Source organism: Lathamus discolor, chromosome 4 (genome assembly GCF_037157495.1).
Source record: "Lathamus discolor isolate bLatDis1 chromosome 4, bLatDis1.hap1, whole genome shotgun sequence".
Lineage (NCBI taxonomy): Eukaryota > Metazoa > Chordata > Aves > Psittaciformes > Psittacidae > Lathamus > Lathamus discolor.
In genome coordinates, this window is record NC_088887.1 from 74,230,750 (window position 1) to 74,253,219 (window position 22,470).

The 22,470-nt window shown below is 36.0% G+C and overlaps 1 protein-coding gene across 6 annotated transcripts in view; it reads left to right on the plus strand.

The window, feature by feature from the left end:
• UGGT2 (UDP-glucose glycoprotein glucosyltransferase 2) overlaps positions 1-20,013 on the plus strand; it is an 81,236-nt gene extending 61,223 nt beyond the window's left edge. For 2 of the 6 annotated variants that reach the window (XM_065678046.1, XM_065678045.1), the window contains exons 27-39: positions 193-382; positions 1,250-1,408; positions 2,593-2,678; positions 5,650-5,734; positions 7,451-7,536; positions 10,193-10,291; positions 11,504-11,588; positions 12,022-12,204; positions 13,741-13,901; positions 14,184-14,298; positions 17,955-18,071; positions 19,444-19,582; positions 19,811-20,013. In XM_065678046.1, coding sequence (XP_065534118.1) covers positions 193-382; positions 1,250-1,408; positions 2,593-2,678; positions 5,650-5,734; positions 7,451-7,536; positions 10,193-10,291; positions 11,504-11,588; positions 12,022-12,204; positions 13,741-13,901; positions 14,184-14,298; positions 17,955-18,071; positions 19,444-19,582; positions 19,811-19,833 — 1,528 coding nt within the window. In that variant the 3' untranslated portion in view covers positions 19,834-20,013. Of the gene's footprint in view, positions 1-192; positions 383-1,249; positions 1,409-2,592; positions 2,679-5,649; positions 5,735-7,450; positions 7,537-10,192; positions 10,292-11,487; positions 11,589-12,021; positions 12,205-13,740; positions 13,902-14,183; positions 14,299-15,145; positions 15,289-16,398; positions 18,072-19,443; positions 19,583-19,810 lie in introns of those variants that run through there. The other 4 variants (XR_010612342.1, XR_010612343.1, XM_065678047.1 and 1 more) reach the window with 4 other exon arrangements.
• The last annotated feature ends 2,457 nt before the right edge of the window (positions 20,014-22,470 follow it).

Genomic DNA, 22,470 nt, shown 5'->3' on the forward strand with positions numbered 1-22,470 from the left:
TAGGTATGTGTTTATCTTCCAGCCCATTTGAGATGCTGTAGGCATTGTCTGTCAGTATTCTGAAAGAACAGGGAGCTACATCATTAATTTGGTAAACATTCATGATGTCCTAAAGTATTTTAGGATAACTTCATGTTTGGAACTTCATGCTGCATAAATGTATTATGTTTTCTAACACTTCTTTTTCAACAGCTTCTATCGTTTTGTTCTGGAACCAGAATTAACTTATGGGATCAACAAGCACCTTCCTTCTGAACCTGTGGCAAAATTCCTAGAATTGCCAGAATCACCCCTTTTGACTCTAAACATGATCACTCCTGAAAGCTGGTTGGTTGAAGCAGTGAACAGTTCCTGTGATCTTGATAACATTCATTTAAAGGATGTAAGTAAGTTTGTAAACATTGTAAAATTTGTGTTGGGCCTTTCACTTCAAGAGGGGAATAGAAATGTGAGAATTTTTTTCCTGTTTTCCAGAAATATTTTCTGTTGTAATTGATTAGTCCATATTTTGCCATTTTTATTTTCATCATCTTTTTTTCCACATTCTCTCGTACTTTAGGAAAAAAAAAAAAGTATTAAAAGAAAGCAATGAAACAGAAAAAAGACAATGCAGAGTACAAGTTGAAGCAATTTATCTGCTATGTTGGGCTTTATAATGTTTACAGAAATACTACTTTTTGAGATCAAAACAGTTAAGGGATTCTGTCTGTTAGCTTTCTATTTCTCTTTTATTTTTTAAGTATTTTTTGTAGTAATAGGATTAATCTAGATAAATCTTCAAATAAACCTGAATATAGGGTGGTTTATTAATCCAGATGAAAATAAATTTGACCCTTTTTTAGTTCACAATTTTTTAATTATATTTTTAATTCCTCAGCTTCAAAGTCAGTAGAACTGTTCCATTAAAATTATGCAAAATATTGAGGATGTTTGATTAACCAAAGGTGTATATTGTGGAATGGGCATTGTGAAAATAAAGGTTGGGATTTACTTTACCAAGGTTGAGATGCTTCAGTTTCCTCAACAATGGAGATAATGTTCCTCTAGACAGTGATTCATCCGCTTTTATCTTGGATACCTATTTTAAAGTTGAGTGAAGTTCCTCCTGGAAGGGTTTTTCTCTTTTCTTTTTTTTCGACAGTTAAATTTAGTTGAGGGGAATCCCACACAACACATTTGTCACTGTAATATGTTGCTTTTCCCACATAGTTAAATGATGTAATTTATTGATGAGATGTTCCTTCCACAGATAAAAGGGCCAATTACAGCAGAATATGAACTAGAATATATATTGCTTGAAGGACATTGCTTTGATGTGACAACTGGACAACCTCCTCGAGGGTTACAGTTCACTCTGGGCACAAAGAATAATCCTGTCATGGTTGATACTATTGTGATGGCCAACCTGGTAAGTATTAAGGACAGAAATAATCGTTACTGTTTCACACTCTTCATGAGAATTCCTTAGGAGCTTTGTGTTCTTTAAATCCATTTTGCTGTGTTATAAGCTTAGTAACACTGCAGATACCAGGGGCATTCTGGAGTTGAGAATATCTACAAAAGATGTGGATCTCTAATTTGCTTTTTGCCCACTGCTAATCCAGTATAGGTTTGGATATAGCCTAATGTTAGATTCTTATCTTAAGTGCCTAAACTGAAAGCCTCATTGCTTGGAGTAGGTGGTAGGAGGTTGTTATGTTCAGATGGAGATTCCACTGACAAATTTAAGGTATGAATCACATTATGGTTAAAATAACCATTTTTGTTACACAATGATCCAGGCAAAATAAGACTTTTATTTTAGATGCTTCAGCTAAATGTTTAAAGCCTCTGTGGGACAAACACACACCTGAGAATTCTTCTGGTCATCCAGAGTAATTATTTTTCGTTTTGGTAATCTGTAAAGGAGAAGATCTTGTGATTTCTGAAGTGAAAGATTTATTTTCTATTGGCTAAAGTAATTTGACAGGGAAGGATTTTGATTAATAAAATGTTACCGATTTACTATTCTTTGTTCTCTGTAAATACTGTATCACAAGGAATAAAATGCTTAACCTGTAAATCTGTGATTTTTATACAAGTACTGAATACAGTCTCAGCATTAGAGGTTGTTCAGCATGATGAAACGTAATGATTCTTCACATTCCAAAGCATGCTTTGTCTGGCTTTCACATAGTGATAGCTGTCTGCAGTGTTCCTAAATTGGGAAGGAGTTGTGTTGACCTGAAAAGTTGTTCCGGAAAAAAATTTGAATTTAGAAATAAGCTTTTCAGTTTAGGGTCAGTTTAACAACTTCTTTTTAAGCTAGGGTCAGTTTCTTTACTGCTCATTTACTTGCCATTCAAGATTTTGTATACAACTCAGTTTCAGCTAAAACCAAATGGAGCACTGAAAGACATTCAGATGGACATACAGGAAAGGTGATAGTTGACTTCATCACTGCCATAGTACTTTTAGGGCTAGTATGAGAGTAGGTGATGGTTACTAACCTTGTCTGAAGTACCAAATGTGGAATAATTGATTTTTGCATGTGTATATGGTTGATTCTGAAATACTGACAGAACAATTGTCTGCCTTTCCTTTTTTTCATAGGGGTATTTTCAGCTGAAAGCAAATCCAGGTGCTTGGACACTGAGGTTGCGTAAAGGAAGATCTGACGAGATCTATCAGGTTTTTTCGTAAGTATTGACCCATCTTTTGGAGACATAAATGAATCTGAAAACGCAGCAGATTTTGAAAAGATCTGACAGTACTGAAGGAAAATGAGTAAAAGTACCATGAGGAAATTGGAACCAGGAGCAAATGATGATTTAAAGTTTGTAAGAGATAGCTTACTTCTTCAGAGTGTAAACAGCATCTTCCTCCGCTGGAGGAAGTACCATGAGTTCCACTCTCATAATTTTTTTTCAGCCCTAAGGGTGCCTCTGAATGCAGTTATTGATGGGTGGCATCTTTTTTTAATGGGAGCATTATATTAATTTCAATCAATGTTTTTTAATACAGTTAATTCTGAGTGTTTCTTAGTCATCAAAGAATCACTGTGGTTACACCTTTGCCTTAGGATATAGAAACACCTTTCAATTCCATACGCTGACTACATGTCAGCTGTGCCACATTTCTCTCTCTTGGGAGAAACCCCAAAAGAGGGAAATGGAAATAAGTCAGATTGTACTCCAGTAACTGACAATTAGTTGCCACCTGCATAGCTTATAGATCTGTAATTTCCATGGTCAGTTTTCATATGAGGAATGTACACTAGCCATCATTCCAACTATTTCTTGGAAGAACCATCTTTTTTTCTCATGTTCTGTGTAACAGTATAGATCTGAACCATATGTGGCCTTCCTCTTGAAGCTTTGGATATGATCTCTTCTAGAGGAACAGTATTGTTTCCATTTATTTCAGCTTCAGTTCTTCCTTCCCCTCCACCTCATTCCTGTAATTCTGTGGGCTGAAACAGGTATACTTCTTATAAAATATTTATTACTTGGAGTTGAGGAACACATAGTCCCCTATGATGTTTAATCATGAAGTTCTACTAAAAAAATGAAAACAAAAATTTATTCATGTCTTTGCTGTTTTGAATACTTAGTTAATGCATCAGTTTCACTGTTACAGCAAGAAATGTTAATGGGATATTAGGGTCATTCTGTTTATTTGTTATTTTAAATTGATTTTTTTCCGGAAACCACTAACAATCTGTTGAAAAAGCGGAAAAACATAGTCTGTATCCTAAGAAGTTTACTTAATCTCCACCAGCTGTAGCTATATCATTTGTCTAATTTAACATTCAGTTCTTAAGATATATAAAGTGGTTTATGAAAAATACCATGGTTTAAAAATACAATGTAATGAGCTGTAGTTGAATTTAAAAATGTAACAAAAATGAAACAAACCACTCCACATTCTAGGGTGGATCGAAGGAAACTTAAATCATCTGCCATTTTTTAAGATCCCTGATTTTGCCTAAGAAGTAATACAGATAAGCTTAACTGACCTCTGCGAAGTTATGCAAAATTAATACCTGATGAGGAATCTAAGCAAAAGCATTTATTTAGTTTAATTATTACAAGCTGTAGGCTTAGAGTATGATGGCTGAAGTATGTTTGGGAGGCTGTACCAGAACATTTGATACTACTTTTACTGATATTGGTATTAATAGTATCAAGTTGCTATCAGAACTTAAGCAACTATTTGATAGGATGGGATTTTGCCGAGAAGTATTGCAGTGTATTCTCCATCCTGACGTACTAGTCATATCTTCTCCTGTTGAACGTTCTCATCTCCTGTGAGTGAGATGACCTGTTTTCTTTGAGGCACGGGCCTGTACATTATAATGGGAGTTTCAGGAGAAATATAGCATTTGAAGTTACAGCATGTTCTACACCTCAGTTCCTATTTGCTTCTCTCATAGTTGTATGTAATAGAAATGCAAGTAACTAATTTTTACTTTATCTAAATACACTGCTTTTGAAATAAGCTGCTGCCATTTCTGCTATCAACAGTTTGTGGTTGGCTCTAGTTTTACTATTTTAGAGCTTTTTAATGACAGACTTTATTTTAAATGAAGATCTGTGCCTTTGATGTTGAGTACTGTTCTCAGTTTATGTTGAGACTGTTCTCAGCCAACTGCTCATATAAAAGAGTGAAAATGAGCCTAAATCAGAGAGTAGAAAAGTCAAGATAATATTGAACACTGTTTTGTGCAGGAATCGGCCATCTCTATGAAATTTAGTAATCATAGGCACGTTTTGCTGATACGTATTTAATAGAATAATCAGACAACTATAGAAAATCCTGACATGTTTAGATAAGTAGTATGACACAGATTGAAACAAGTTTTAAGTATTTCTGATTTCTAGGCAAACAAAAAAAAAGAATCAGGCTAAGGGGTAGGAGGTTACTTTCTGAAACCAATTTTTTGTGTGCATAGCCTTAGCAAGAGGGAACCACGTAATGCTGTTAAAAGACAGAAAAGACGAAAGGAAAAACATGTGGGCTATTGAGGTATAAAAGCTATAAAAACTGAGAATTACGTTATTATATGGTATCACAGAGTGACAGCAACATTTTTCATACTTGTTACTCAGTGGACTGCAGTAAAGTTTTGAGGTGCTTGAATGGCTTTAAACTGATGTTCAGTAGGGCAAAGGTTCATGTGGTGTCTTGCACAGCCACAGCTTTAGGGGTAAAGTCAACAATGCTAACCAGCTGAAAGCCAGTCTTTACCATCTCAGCACTGTGATGAAGCTTTCCCTAGACTTCTTAAAACATGTTAATTTTAAAAGCACATTTGATGCTGTCACAAAGCAGTTTCTAAGATGTTTTCCATATTTGACAAATAAAATGTAGTTTAATATTTGAATGTAATATATACCCATATAATGCAGAATAACATTCTGCTCTAGGCTGCTGCATTTTTAAATTTCCTGTGAAATCCAAATTAAAAAGTGAGGGCTACCACTCTGGACAGTGTTTAGTGATGAATAAAACTTGGGAAGTTTCTAAATTTAAGTTATAAATAGGTGCAAATAAAGAAATTTTATTTCTATAAATATCAGCAGTCCTAAACCTTATGCTCTCAAATGTGTGTTATTACCTGTGTTTAATGAGCCAGTGCATTTGCATGTGTTTTTTGTCTCCTCACAGCCATGAAGGAACAGATTCTGTAGCTGACCTGACAGATGTTATCGTGGTATTAAATAACTTCAGAAGCAAAATTATCAAAGTCCAAGTATGTATAAAGATGCCTTTTTTTTGTCTGCGGTATTTCCTTATGTGAAATGCAACTAACACTTCTATGTCTTAGGCTGTTTGATTGGAAGATATACACTGAAATATATAATTTAGATTTTCTATAATTAGAGAAGGGTGTGTAAAATCAGTGTAGTTAATTTGATCCAATCAGGTTATACTAATTGCATGGGAAATTCTTAAATACCTGCTAAACATAAATAGGATTTCTCTCATCTAGCTTAAGGTGTGTAAGAGTGGGGTCTAGGTACCTTAAACTTCCTCTCTGCTGTGTAAAATGAGGAGAGCTTATCCCAGCTCACATATGTATTTAAACCAAGAGGGTAACTACCTCCTGAGACATCCAGTTCTTTCCTGTGACTGGGGAGGAATTTTATGTGAAGTCCAGACACCAGAGTAGAAGTTAAAATTAGGTACGTTGAATTCTTCCCTAAGGTACCAAATTTGTGTAAATTAAATTGTTACTTTCATTCTCAAAGATGTATCAAAAAAGGGATAATGAAACACGAGCTATATTAAGGAGAAAGAACTCATAGCATTATGTTTTCCACTATTTTGTAAATAACATTTTGTGTAGGTGTCCTTGATATATTATATCCAAATTTTAGACATCAAGAAGGAGCGAGAATGACGTAAAGGTAAATACAAAAGGCAATGGTATATTATATCCAAATTTTAGACATTGAGAAGGAGTGAGAATGACCTAAAGGTAAGTACAAAAGGCATTTTGTAAAACCACATGTAGGAGTCTCTTCCCCAGTCCTGTAAGTCCAAAACCTGGAGAAAAAGGGTAACTCTGGAACCTGATGAACCTGCCTTTGAAACAGAGAAAAACGGTGCCATGTGGGCTTAGCAGGAGAATTATTCTACGTGAAAAATGGTACATACTAAGCTTATAACTAGAATACTTAAGCTCTGCCATCCAGTTGAACTGTAGAGTGACTTCACTGATACCTAGGATGTGGCTTCACAAGCATTAGCTAAGAAGATGGGTGATTTAATGTGAACAGAAGCATTAGCCTGAAAGTATAAACATGTGAAATGACATGGGTTGAATTTAGTATGTTCAAACATGTAGTGGTTTAGAGGCTATTTGAGTTTCAAAACCAATTAGGTGTCTTTTAATCATGGAAATTAAGGTCAGCAAACAAAATTAACTTGGACCCTTTATTAAGTGTCTGGGTAAGACAGCAGAAATTACTGAAGTTGGATGGGAGAGCTTATATTTCAGTGACAGATGTGTCGCTTTCTCCTTATGAGAATCAGTTTCCTTCAGGTAAGGTCCGTACATGGTGCTATGCCCTCCTACCCTTCTTCTGCCAGGTAGTAGCTGGATCAGCAGCTCATGAGGGAAGAAAATGAGGTACAATTCCCCACACTTTTCGTTACTGTTTGCATAAAGTAGTACAGAAAGCTTGAACATGCTGTTTGATTTATTAATCACTATCTAATTTTTCATAATTGATTACTTTTCTTCTTATTACAGTAAGTTCTGTACAAAGTTTGAAAGTATGAAATTACATTTTTACTGTTTGGTTTAATGCAGTTCAGTAAGTATTTTACTGAAATAGAAATTGGTAAGATGTTGGTCAAGCTTTAGCTAGTAAGTACACCATAGTTAGGTATCACAACTGAAGTAGGGATTATTATCAACTAACTTCCCAAATTCCACAAATACATTTATTTAAATGACTAGGTACAGAAAAAGCCTGATAAAATTAATGAAGATCTCCTTACTGATGGCATGACAGGAAAAAAAAGAAATCAAGAATCAGTTCTAAGGTAAGCATAATTTTCTTATACTTTAACTGTGCCAGGACATGTTTATTAGTACTCATAGCAAGTGTTTCTTACTTGATAGTGGTACACATAAGTAAAAAGACTCTCCAAGGGATTTATAATACAAATGAAAGAGAAAGACAAACTATAATGTCTTGTACATCTTATTTATTTCCTTTTAAATCCCTCCTTTGCATTTCTAGTCCCTGCTCATTGTCTCCATTGGCATTTTTATTTCGTCGTGGCAGGGAATCAGTCTCGATGTGAAGATCTCAGCCAGTAATGTGGTACTCAGATGTATTAAACTGAACATCAAAAAGCAGGCAATGATGCTGCTTGTCTGCTGCTAGGTATAGTTTATGAAAGCTCAAGAAGTGTTTTGATATTTAACAATAAAATACCTTTTACTTTAAACTTTGAGTTCTATAAATAATTGTAATAAACATCTCAAGCTTTACATTAGGAGCTAATAACTTGTGGTATTTTGAATTTCCCATATAGCATCATAACATTTTGTTTTCAGTTGCTCGTAAGTGTGTTGTTTGTGGATGGTGTGTTGTTCAGGCTGATTTTATGTTTAATTTGAATTGGTTGTTTATTAAATAAAGATAAAAATTCCTACAAAAAATTTATATGATTTTTGAGAATAAGGGCACAAAGGGATGCTTCATCTTTGCTTAGAAAAAAAAGTGGGTTTTTTTAATAGACTAGTGCATCTGTGCTGCGGATCAGAGCATGGGGTGTTGTATCAGTTTCCAAGCCACGTTAATTGTCCTTTTGAGAGCATTTCAGTCAGATAACCTTTGACCAATGTATTTTAGAAACAGTGACTTGGGTGTTCTCCGGGCATTCTTTCTTTGTAACACTTCAGAGATTTTTCTCACAAGAAACTTCTGACAAAAATTAAGTTCTTGAGTATGACAGCTGAGGTGCTGACAGAAGTACTTACTGAATTCCCAGTGACTTGATTTCTTCATGTCAAAGAAGAATGAGCTTGGGACTTTAATCTGAAATGCTGGTAACACAATAAATTCATGCCCTCTTTCAAGGTGATGATAATTGCTCTTCTGGATCTTCAAGGCTATTTTGGGGAGGATCTAATTTGCAATACATTGTTTCCGTAATAGATTCCATTTTACTTTGTATGAAACACTCGTGTTTGCTCTCAGAAATCCTGCCTGATTTCCAGCACAGGTTGTTTCTGCAGTATGCTGACAAGCACTAAACTGTCATAGCTGTATAATTGCAAAGAGAAAAAACCAAAGGGAATGCCTTCTGAAAAAGAAACAGTTCAGGACTAATGACTTGACTATAAACAACTTAATCCAAGTAATCACTGATCTCTTTGCCCTAAAAGAAAAAAGAAATTGCAGTAGCTTTATCCATAAGTACCTTTAAGCATTCAAGATTTACCATTGAGGTAAACCCTGATTCTTCCATTGTTCAGGAGAACATCTTTGGGCTATAATTTAGCTAGTAAGAAGAGGATAATGTCAGTATGAGGGATTTAGGGAGAATGTCTTTTTCATCATTATTTTCTCCATACCCTAAAGACTTTCTGGTCCCAAATTACTGCTGCAAGACTCAAAAGGCTTTCTTCCATTTTCAGTAGCCTTGGCAATGGTTGTCAGTTAAAGAAGATAAAGAAAAGGCACAGCAGTTCTACTTTATCCAGTAAACAGCTGATCCCAATATAATCCTCAGTGAGTCCTTAGATCCAGGGCACGGTTCAAAAAAAGGCTACTGGAGTGAATCTCCAACAATATCAAGCCATAGTGTAACCAATTTGGCTAAGGCAGCCTTTGCAGTTCCAATCTGTGAAGCAGTGCTCTGAGGTAAACTGCAGCCGCCTTTCCCTAGCTGTGTGTGCTGGAAGGCACCCATGATTAAAAACAATCCAGGAGACTTTCGTATTCAAAGCAAGCAAAGAATGCTGTACAGCAGAAACAGAAAACCTCTGGATAACGTACCTCAAAGATACTGGGTAGCTTATAGGGAGAGCAAGTGGTTGAATTTAAGGGAGAATGCAGAAAGTATTATGAAAAACACTCAGAAAATCCCATCACCAGAGACCGGTAAATGTTACAAGAGTATTCTAGGAAGGGTACCGTCTGAGGTACCTATGGGGCTATGAAGACATTCCTTACCTGCTCATGGCAGGGGGGTTGGAACTAGATGATCTTAAGGTGGTTTCCAACCCATATTCATATATGATAACCCATATCATATTCTATGATTCTTTGATTCTACCTCAAGAATATGCATTGGTGATTCTAATGTAGAATGCACACGAATGAAGCTTGAAAAGTAACAGTTGCCGATGCTACAGATACTCAGTTCTCAACATACTCTGGCTGTGTGTATTTCTGACTTTTTGCTTTGATAAAAAATGGCGTTCTTGCCAAATTAGGATTCTGTTTGAAAATATCAGAGACTGTGGTTGTGCCGTTGTTTGTCCTGAGTGACTGGGTATGTGGTGTTGCTTCCAAAAGATGTTGTTATCGTAGGCATTGCAGTGGGAGTAGAATGTAAGTGGGATGAGTATTTCTTTTGTGTATTCTCTTACTTTTGATTTTTATGAACTTACTGGTAATGCAGTAGTATTTTCTTTCTGATGAATGTTTACTTTAAATAATAATTTGTTTGGGTTTTTTCTCAGCTTTTCAGAAGGCACTCCAACAGAAGAGAAGGAAAAGCAAAGTGATATTCTTAACATCTTTTCTGTTGCTTCAGGCCATTTATATGAACGTTTTTTAAGGTAAGGGAAGGTAAAAATGAAACAAGAATTTCGTAGCAATACTGTAAACGTTCATTCTAAAACTAAGCAGCTTAAACTGACTTTTTTGACAAGGTGTAAAGAATAAATAAATTGTCAAATCACAGTGAAGTTGTGTACACTGAGGACTAAATTAATCTTGGAGAACAAAGTGATTCAATATATAGATGTTCAAAAATACCGTTATCCTTTGAAGAAAGAAAAATGTACCCCATGTCTTCCACGAGTGCATGTGTGAAGTGTGAACATTAATAACAGATGAAGCTCAGCCTCTCTTTACAAAGACATAACAGAAATTACCTGTACCTATTTATGTTTAGTCCAAACTGCAGAGACTACTATGTGCACATACAGCCTTACTTAGCTCAGTGTTCATTCAGTAAGCAATGATTGCTTTTAAGGAATTTTTACAGTATTGCCTAATCTGTTTACAGCAGTTTCTGTTACTTTCCTGATTTGACTACTTTCTACAGGTGTCAGATTTAGTGATTTTATCGCTTCAGTAATCTGATGCAGTCTGAGCACCTGCATTTTTTTCCCTCAACCTACAGCAACCTTCATAAAGGGAAAGACTTACTTATTTTAGAGGAGTAAAAAATTAGTCTTAAACATCCTCTGTGCCTCTTTTGCCTTATTTAAAGTTTATTATTCCTCGATTTTAGGATACACTTAACCTCTTTAAGGTTGTAAGGCATCTTCAAATCTGTCTGGTAAACACAGCCAAATGCTACAATAGTGGAAAAAAATTGAACCCAAAATAGTGGTTCTTACAGTTATCAAGGTCTTTCTGAAGAGGATCTTAACTTGAACTATGGTTTCTCTTTGTTGTTTTTCTTACCAGCAACCTATTAAACTCAACCAAAATATCTCCAAAATAAGTCATCTCAGCAGCAAAGTTAATACAATGCAACTATTCTAACTTTGTCAGGCGCCTCTCTTAGAATAAAACTTATTGACAGATCCACTTTTGAAATTGTACCTTCTAATATTGCTGAACCAATCTGGATCGAATAATTCCATCTCAAAGCAGTCTTGAACACATGCTCTTCAAAGCTTTTAATAAGAAATAGAAATTTCTGCTTAAACTGACTTAAAGAGAATTAAACTTAGAAAGTTTTAGCACGTTTTAAGAGCAGTTGAAATTTAATGACCGGTGTGTATTTGTTTGTTTATTATAGACTTGTATTTCCACAGAATTATGATGCTTTCTGTCCTACGTCATACAAAAACACCAGTTAAATTTTGGTTTCTGAAAAACTATCTCTCCCCAACATTTAAGGTAGGAGAGACATTTTCCTTCTATTACTTTTTTCTTACAAATTTTAAGTAGTTTTTAAAGAAAATTACAATTGAGTAATGATACAGCTGAAATTGAATTTTCACAGTTGGAAATGATCTCTGAATGCATTCAGTACCAACAGTTTTAGAAGTCTCGTGCATAAGATTCTTCTTTTCTGGAACCCAAAGCTCAGTGAAATATTATCGTAATTTATTCTTTCCTGATAGTCTCCAAGAGCTTGAGAGAAATGTTTCTTTAATTCTGGCAGTATCCTCAGCCTCACAAACACAAAAAACATCTTAAAATAAGAAGCTCTGTACTCAGTCAGGCCAATGTAGCTGCCACGATGTTGTCGCAACATTCCCTTGTTTTCCTTTTGAGTCCTTGTGTGTCGAATCCATGTGCAACTAATACTTTTTGGTTCTTCTTCTAGGATGTAATTCCTCACATGGCTAAAAAGTATGGTTTCAAGTACGAGTTAGTACAGTATAAGTGGCCCCGCTGGCTCTATCAACAGACAGAAAAACAAAGAATTATCTGGGGCTACAAAATTCTTTTTTTGGATGTTCTTTTCCCTTTGGCTGTGGATAAAATAATATTTGTCGATGCTGACCAGGTAAGAAAAGAATAATATTGTCTAAATGTATGAGGAATTCATTTTGGCTTAAATTGATCCAGTTTCATTCTCTGTGGCCATTTTATTCAGATGTTTGGCTCGTAAGACTATTGCAGTTGTAAGAGCAAACCCCATGGTGTTTCAGAATGTGAAATGCAATAATTTGATTTGTCTGTGGTCATGTAGAAATGAATACAGTCACCACACTGAGTTGCCCTAAATTGCCTGTGGAGAGAGAAGGGCACCTGGGGAGATGTGTGATCTTAAAGGTGCATCTCACCTAAAGCGTATTTGAGTGATGCAGTCTCTGGGCTGATTGTGAGAGGACTTTGGACTGAGGAAGGAGTCTGAGGTGGTTTCTTTAGACCATTTGAACAACTTCTAGATGGCTGAAATTTCCTGATTACTCCTGTCTCTTTTTCTTAAATTTGTATGGATTCTTTCATTCAGAAATGAATATTGTACAATGTAAAATCACAGGATCATAGAGTGTTTTGGGCTGGGAGGAATCTTAAAGATCACCTAGTTCCAAACACCCCGACATCTGCAGGGACACCTTCCAGCAGACCAGGTTGCTCAAAGCTCTGTCCAGCCTGGCCTTGAACACTGTCAGGGGTGGGGAAGCCACAGCTTCTCTGGACAGCCTGTGCCTGTGCCTCATTAACCACACAGGGGAAGAATTTCTTCCTAATATCTAATCTAAATCTCCTCTTTTTCAGTTTAAAGCCATTCCCCCTTGTTCTGTCACTGCATGTACTGAAGGTAACATGCTGTCTCAGATGAGACCTTGAGGAGTCTATCTGACGGTTATTAAAAACCTCAGGAAAATATTACATTTTTTGGTCCTTTTCCAAAGCTTGAGAATAAATCAAATGTAGATACCGCAATGCAGACTGCAACCTCCTGCATTTTCATCTAGGTACAGTAGTAGAACTGGTTTTCTGTCCTAACTACTGTAAGAATTTCTCTGTACCCTGAAACAGCTAAAACCTTTTTTACCACTGACAGATTAGCGGGGTTTGATGGAACAATGCTTGATTAGTAAAGAAAGGACATTCATAAAATGTCTTTATAAGCTATTTTTAAACGTATTTTATTACTAGATACAAAGATTTTTCAAAGGATGCAGTAATATTGGAGTGCCCAAGTGATGTAACAAATAGGAAGGATTTTCTGAAGGAAGATGCTCAGCAGAGTTTGAAAGTGACACTCCTACATGATGGAATTCAGTATTGGGCAACCAGAAACACTGGTCTACAAATTTGAAATCTTAGCTCCTTTTATTTCATTTACTTGTTGAATGTGTTACACAGATGGCCACAGAATAAACACTTTATTTTTCATTGAATAATAATTTGGTAAATATCATTCAGTGCCACACTCTATACTCCACTATTGGAGTGTTTCAGGCCTTTTTTAAATGACAGTTAAACTTCAGGAAGCTTGCTGCAATAACTGCCCTCATATGCATGCTTTAAATACAGTATTAAATTATTAAAATATTATTAAATTATTAAAATACATATTGTTATTTAGATTGTGAGAAGTGACCTAAAAGAGCTCAGAGATCTAAATCTAAATGGAGCTCCCTATGGATACACACCTTTCTGTGACAGCCGTAAGGAAATGGATGGGTACCGTTTCTGGAAGTCGGGATACTGGGCATCACATCTTGGGAAAAGAAAATACCATATTAGGTAGGATAATACCTTACGTATTTTTGTGCAGTTTGTGAATTTGATTAAAATCTGGCTCTTGATACTGATTTGAATGATATAGGGCAGTTGCTTTTGAATGCTGATGCATTTGCAGTAAGAGGTGAGTAAGAGATTAATTTTGATGACATTGATTTCCCTTTTCTTATTGTGGCTTCAGCCCTTTAGGATGGGAAGAGGTTTTGGTTTCCTGTTGCTTTTATTAATGTTATAAGAAGAAAAGGTGAAACTCCACAAATCTTAATTGTTTTTTATTCTTTGTAGTGCCTTATATGTTGTGGATCTTAAGAAGTTCAGAAAGATCGCAGCTGGAGATAGGCTTCGGGGCCAGTACCAAGCTCTTAGTCAAGATCCAAACAGTCTGTCAAATCTAGATCAGGTAAATATGACTCTAAACAATTTGGGGTTTGTTTTCTTTATCTTCCTCCATATGCATGGAATTATTATGTATCTCAATGTATATGTTTTGTACCTCTGGAACTATTTGCCCTTTATTTCTATTTTAACACATTTTCAAGTGTGCATATGAGCACAGTTCAGAAAACTGAACACTAAATGATGATTACTTTAAATATTGTTTAATATGAAAAAAAGGAGGAAAAACAGCATAGAGGACTGCTGCCCTTAATCTGTAGTTGTTCTATGTGCATTTGTGTTTTTCTAGTGGTAATCCTATATTCTGATACGGGTAGTTATATTCTTCTTTAGCAAGAGACTTTTCCTCATTCTATTTTTCTATTAATTTTTTGAAGCTAACTACTAATGCACTCTAGTGGTTGCTGTACATGGTCACCCTGGAGTGAATATAGGCTTCATTTATATAATGAATTTTTAAAGGTAGGTGGGGTAAGTCAGGGTGCAAGTCACAAGCAACAAGTAGATCCCAGATGTACAGAACATGCTTAAATTTATTGTTTTCCCCTGTAGTAGAGGTTCTTTAACTCAGTAGAAGATTGGTAACACAGGTCTTCCAATTTCTGCCTGAGTAAATAATGCTATGCATTTATATCTGTCTTTGGGTGAACTTCAGAAGGTTTCGTAAGTGAGATTGTCCCTGCTTTTGTCATTTTCTTTGTGGAATTACTAAAAGGTTTTTATCTGCCTGTAGCAGAAAAGGGATGCCACACTGGCAAAACCCAAGTCTCTCAGTGCCTGCATTCCACCCACTTAAATCTGCAAGCAAGTTTCGCTTTCTTACATGAGTACATTATTTGCATGTATTCCAGAAATACAACTAAAAATTGATGATAGCAGATAACGGACAAAGAAAAGTGGAAATACAGCTGTGCTACAAACTGGAACTAGCCTGGACACGGGGAGTTGGAGCAGCCTTAAGCTGTAACTGTTAAGAGCAAAGAACTGATAGCAAGTCAGATTTTACCTCTCTTTTTCTGGAAAATAGAAGGGATTATTGGCCCTGTATTGCACACTTTGAGAGTCCTGATGTGCTATAGCTGTGTGTTTTTCAAACATAGTCTCACCCTTTTGTACAAGATGTCTCTTAGAAGAACCTTTAAGATTCAGAGGCTGGGTACAGGGCTTCCACCATAATGCTGCTTTTCAGAAAGAGTAATCAGTTTTATCTAATGTTCTCAAACCATTAGTAATGTATATCTTTCCATCTTAGGATTCTTGTATTTTGAATTACAGTATTAAAATGTGATAGCACATATCTCTTAAAAGTCTGTTGGATCAAATCAAAAGCCACTTCAGGGTCAGCTACCATTCCCTCAGCACGTCAGGGCTGAACACAAACATTAAGGCAGAATGTAATTAGAAATACTTTGGAAAGGGAAATATGTCAAAGTAATATTTTCACAGTATTCTGCTTTCCCATTTATTGATACAGAATCACTTTCTGCCTTCATTGCTGCTACTCAACCCCAAATACAGCAACGTTCCCAGAAATACAAACCACAGTGCAATATATTTTACAAGAGTCCTGGACAGCTTATATCTGCTGAGAGGATGCAGCATGGTCATTTGTTTTCCTCTTTATTTTAAACATCTGACTGGAATGCTCACTCCCCTTCTCAGAGAAGGAGCAATCTTGGCTCTTTGCTATCTGCCAGCACAGCTGCTTCCATGGATGGTAGTTAAGGTTATGCTACTATAAACCACAAAATAGAAGTAGATAGAAGGGGAAAATGTCACTTAAAATGCTAAGGGGCATAAGTAAAATCTTCCTAGGGAGAAAAATTACACATAAGAACTAGACTACTGGTACAGGGTATTGTATTGTACTGTTGAAAGAGAAGCATGGGAATGTCTATGTAGAGATGCCAAGATAAATACTTACACTGACAGCAATTCACTTAAAAGAGAATTAACCATCCTGTTATTTACCTAAAGAATAAAAACCAGCAGGAGATAATGTAAGATTGTATATTTTATATATATATTTATATATTTATTATAATGTATTAAGAGGCATTTTTTTTTTTCTATTTTTGATTGAGGGTTGGGTTTTTTTTTCTAGTAAAGATGCTGCTGTGGAGGAGTTCCCCTTTAACATTGTGCAGGTTACCTGGGTGAATGTGAAAACAATCTTACTGTAAATCAAACCGAAAAAACAGTTTTAAATGTGAAAGTGAGACAAAAAGATTACAGTAGTTTACATATCTTGAATGAACAAAAATTTGGGCACTGACAGTAAAAACAGTCTGGTTTTACCCTTATTCCTTTGTTTTTCTGATTCGTTAATATTTCCTCTTGGATCTTGTAGATGTATTTTACTGGTTTTGAGGTTAAATCACTTTCTTTTGCAAGGATAGGCAACTTTTTTGGTTAGAACTTGGTTTTCTTCTGTTTACTTTAAACCTTGGAACCAGCAGTTGTCTTTCTACTTTCTACTCCATATAACAATTTGTAAATTCACAGCCCTGAGAGCTACTGTAGTAATGCAGGAATTGTGTTTTCCTTTAGAAAGTCAGAGAGGCACAACAGAAAAGCAGTCTCCTTTCTCTTGAAATTGAGATGGTGATAAACCATTTATTTTATATTCCAAAAAAATCATAATTTGATTTTTTTTAAGTAAAGCATTTAAATTAATGTTCAATGTCTTGTGTACTCAGTATCCTTGTATTTGGTGTAATTTTACTGTGCTAATGTCTATATTTGAATTCAATTATATGCCTTTTGTAATATGTGCTATTTTCTTCTGTCACATTTAGCAACACGAATGGGCAAAATAAGATGTGACTAATACTTGAGTTCTGGCACTTATTTTTATATATAATGTAGGGGTTGCACATGGGAAGGAGCTTACGAATGGATCTGCCAGTTGCAGCTGCTATTTTTAACTGTGGCCAGAGGACATGCAGCATGTGGCTGCCTGAGGTTCTTCTCATAGTTAAATGCTGTTGCTTCCATTCTGCAAGATACTGGTTCAGAGTGTTCATGATCAGAGAACTTGAGTACATAATAAAGGTTAAAAAACCCCAATATAAATTAAATAAAGTAAGGAAGATGAGAGCTAGAATAGCAGTTTAATTGGTTTTCCTTTTCACATTCATGTTTCAGAAATCCATTTTCCTAGAAGTCTAAACTTAGAGTAGTGGTGCAGTCCTGGATTTAATGCTTTTGAGCTTTTTTTTTTTTCCCAAATGTGAGGAATGGAAAGATGGTTGAGTTCTGCTCAACCAGATGGTTGAGTGATGGTGTGAGTTAGCCATTTCACACAGTCTAATTCTGCTTAGAGGTATTTATAGTGGGACATGCAATATCTGAACCACAGGTATCAGACAGTGGTATTGCTTATGTCAGTCTAAGGAAGGACAGATGTTAAGTACAAGAAGAAATTACTGGAGAAGTCAGAGGTGGAATTGGCCATCAAAATAAGCATGACTGAGTTTTAAATCTACTTGAAAATCTACTTGAAAAAGAACTGGGGGAGCACTTAAAGGAAACATAAGAAGAAGGAAACAGACGAATTTGCTGAAATAATAGGCAGAGGTATTCTACTTCTAAGTACTTGCTCAATAACCACTTACATTGCATTCAGTGCTAATTTATGATCTTACAAAATTTGTGCAGGATCTTCCCAATAATATGATTCATCAAGTAGCTATTAAGTCTCTCCCTCAGGAATGGCTTTGGTGTGAAACCTGGTGTAGTGATGAATCCAAGAAGAAGGCTAAAACAATAGACTTGGTGAGTTGATTTCAAGTTATACTGGATTTACCCATTAAAACCTTTTTGCTGTAATTTCTGTGGCTTTTGAGATAGATACACAAGTATGTCATGTCATGTCATGGAGGCAGTCTTGCTGGAAGGCATTGTAACACGGTATCTGTTCCCTACAATACAGCAACTCCTCTCCTTTTCTCTGAGACCTTCTCTGCTTGCTCTGTACCAAATTTACTTCTGTTAAAGCTGAAAACTGTGCCCCAGAATGAAATATTGCTGTCTGTAACTGAATAGGATTGGAGTTTTCACACTCATACATGTATATTCCTTATCTTTTTTACATATTCATCTGGATTAGTGGAACTCTGAGGTACTGTTAACTGTCTGGTTATTGTGACCCTGTTAAAACTCTATGAAGTTCCTCCAGAGCCAGCTGTGTAGAGGACAAACTTCATAGTATCATGGTTTCCTCTGTCCATTTCACCACTATAAACAGGAGATAAAGAAGAGCTTTTTTAAGTGTAATGCTGAGGAGACTGTCCATATTTAGAAAGAAGGAAGTGTCTTTATTTGGGAATTGAAACAGAGAGAGAAAATATCTGCAGGAATTGGGGCTGCCCCATCTCTGGCAGTGTTCAAGGCAACCTGGTCTAGTGGAAGATGCCCGTACCCATGGCAGGGGGGCTGGAACTGCGTGAGCTTTAAGGTCTCTTCCCAACCATTCTGTGATTATTACCTCTATCCTGGTTTTCCCCATGCTCATTTTTTGACAACACCAACACACTGTGATACTTCAGACACAAGGTTCTGAAGAAAAACACGCAGCTGGAATCTGGTGTAGATGTTCAGTATGTAAAGTGTTTTGTTTTCTCTGTGTCTTTACAGTTGTTAAAATAAGCTTTTCTGTACACTAAAGATCAGAACTAAAGTTACTGAACTTTCTTTCAATCTGTATTATGTATCACTTATTATGATTTCCATTTATGTTATTTTATGGAAGCAACCTCTACATTTTTTCTAGACAACAATAGAGGAATCCTCACAAGCATAATAAAAGCCCAGTATCAGATTCAGTTTCAATATGCTAGTGTATAACTTGTTTCTCCCTGAGTAGCTGTCTCTAAATCTTAGTAGTCTTGTGCTAGCCCTGTTTCTGCTATCTAGGTAGGCAGGAGCACATGGGAAAATTGAAGTATTTACAGTAAAATGTTTTGAGTTGTTATTGAAACAGGGTTTAGTTACAGTTTGATTTGTGTGGTTTTTGTTTCTTAACTGACCTCACCTGCTGCCCTTCAGTGAAACTGTAAATGCTAATGAAAGTATTTAGATCAGTTCCTTGGAAAGGAGCTATTTCCACATTTGCTCTATTTACATCTGGTATGTTTTAAACTTCCAGTGCAACAATCCCCAAACCAAAGAACCAAAATTAAAGGCTGCTGCCCGCATCGTTCCCGAATGGGTTGACTACGACTCTGAGATACGAACATTAATAGAGCAGATTGAGCAAGAGAAGAAAAATCGTTTCTTTCAAAAAGGTAACTTGCATGCCTATTCATCTGCTACCTTTCAACAACTATTAATACAGTTGAAATTAAGAGCTGGGTCTGTAGGCACAAATACTGTATTTGTGTCATTTTCCTTGCTCTCACAGAAACTGAGTGGGGTTTAAGAGGCATATGATGCTCCTCTACGTAAGTTTGACTAAAAGGATAAAATCTGTTCTTTCATGCCATAATCTAATTTTCTTTCTCTTTGGTTTACAGGTCTTAAACACGATGAACTTTAGCACAGCCTTTACCCAGCAATGGGAACAGCTCAAAAAGTCTTCTGTGAAAGACCCAGTGGAAGTTCTGAATGTTGCATTGGCATTAGTATTTGTTACATTCTGTAACGTGAAGTCAAATATTTTATGACTTACAGTGTTATTTAAAAATGTTTTCAAGAAAATACAAAACCAGAAGAGAAATTTGTGGGTACTTTGTTTTTTTTACCCAGCATAGAGTAGGTTTCCTGATTGCTTTGGGTTTTCTTCACTAAACAAGTTGGCCCAGAGGGTTTTGAATACAAAGAGTGATGTGTTCAGCTCTTCAAAGATAGATTGTTTCAGTCTGGGGGAGAACACACACACATTAAATATGTACATAAAACCTGGTTTATGCAGATTACATGCATTAAGCTAATGTATTTAAAGAATTTTGGTTGTGTGTCCCTGGAGAAATACTGTGGTCACGAGAAAAAATACCTCAGTGTAGCAAAGGTCAGGCATAAGAAGTATCTTGTGTAATTTCGATTTGTGTGGCCTAAGTCAACCAGGAAGCTTACTAAAGCAAGGAGTGTCATTTCCCATTTATTATGCAGGATTGCTGCACTCCTACTTATTATTAAAAAAAAAATCATTTTTGATTCTTAGGCTCTTTTTGGTCACATCAACAGTATGTCATAACAGTCCAGCCCATTTTTTGGTTAAGATGATTTTCCAGCCAGCGTGTGCTGCATCAGAAGGTCAGTACCTAAACGCTGTTTCCATTCAATTCTGATTATCATCATCATCATCCTGTTCAGACTTGATAATAAAATCTGTGGGTAATTTTGACTATCAGTCAGTGGTGGCTCCTGTAATTTTCTAAGTCTGTACTCACAAAACCATTGCTTTAATGGGCTACTGACATTTTGATCCCACAGCGATTGCAGTGAGAAGTTCTTGCAATACAGATAGATACTTAAAAACAGGGAGTTTATTTCTTAAACTGAAATCTAGTGCCTTAAATACTCGGTTGGTTAGGCTGTGCTGGTTTCAAAAGAGGTTGGACGTGACAGTACATTCTTCTGTGAACAGCTTAATGCAGTCTTTCAGTCTAAACGCTTGAAGTGACAAAAGAGAAGGTAATTTGCACTGAGTGGGTGAATCCACAATGAGTTGCACAATAATATTTCCATACTAGCAAATTATTTACTAAATAATAAGAAAAACTAAGAGTATTTTGTCTGTACTGCAACTGGCCTCAGGTGTTGGTTATTTAAAATGTCTCATTGTAAGAGCAGGCATCCTGGTTTTTGGCCAGTGTTAAACCATGACAGCAAGTATTTAAAATCATACTTTACTGCTATTTTTCAAGTGTTAGGAATACGTGATGTGCACATTTCTTGTACACCTTTCTATATTTTTCACTGTATTACCTTTATGCATTTGCAAACAGTTGTAACATGTCACAGATGGATTTTAAAAGGTTTGTTGTGGGCATTTTCTTTGCATAAAGTACCCAAGGAAGTTACTTCCTGTGTAACCCATGCATAAATCCTAATGTCAGTTCTCTTTAGCTGTTCTGTTTCACTGCAGCATCTGTTTTGTTATGCTTGTTGGCCAACATAATCACTTTAGGGTATCAGGCACATGGAACTTCTTGAAGCTGGTATTTTTATACTATATAGATAGCCTTACACTTAACTTTGAGTGTATAGTAATGGTGCATATACATTTACTATGTGTAACAAAGAGATGACTGATACTCTGTATCGCAGAAAAAGAGTATTCAGCTGCTTGCTGCTTTGTTTTTCCCCCCTTTTCTGTGTTAACTTACAATACCACCCTGATGCTTTACTCTCCTGCAGTGTTTTACATCAATCTGCCTTGGAATGCTTGAAGCGGACACTGGAAAGCTTTTAAGCCAGAAGTTGAATCTGTAAGAAACAACTTAGCTCTCCTTAATTATGATAATCTGTGTGGAAAGTCTGTTATTGTCATGGTTTAAGCCCAGCCAGCAACCCAGAACCATGCCGTATAAAAAGTGGGCAGTTTATGCACGGATCCCTTGTTCACTGGATCTGTAGCATCCTGTTCTTTTAAGAATTGCTTTACTTCTACAGGCTTTAAATAAAGAAATAGCTCTTTAAGCTACTTGATCCCCACGACCACTTAAACGATTAAATATAATTTTTAGAAGTACCAGTTGCTCAGAGGTTTCATGGCATTTTCTACTGTGTTGTATATATTCGCAAGAGCAGTTTATGGCACTTTATTCCTGCATAACAATACTTCCAAGGAGAACTCTTTTCTGAGACACATACTGTTCTTTCAAACCAAAGAGGGTCCAGCAAGTACCTTCACTACATCTCAATTGTCTTTAAAGCATCACTTTGAATCATTAGCAGCATATATTTAATACCAAACCAGTGGATTGTGTATGTTGTACAAAATATTAAAAGGTGCCACTAGAGGAAAAATGATTATTTTTTTGTTCTATTGTGTATTATACAAGAACCATTAAATACTTGGTTAACAGATCCAAGGCAAAAAATTGCAACAAGACCTCAGATGTATTTATTTCATCTAAAGGGAAGCGTTTGTGCTCTGTGATGGGGTGAGAGCTTGGAGAGGCAGAGAGCTTTGTTGTAGTTTCTCATCTGTGTGCTCTGCCCTGTGAAA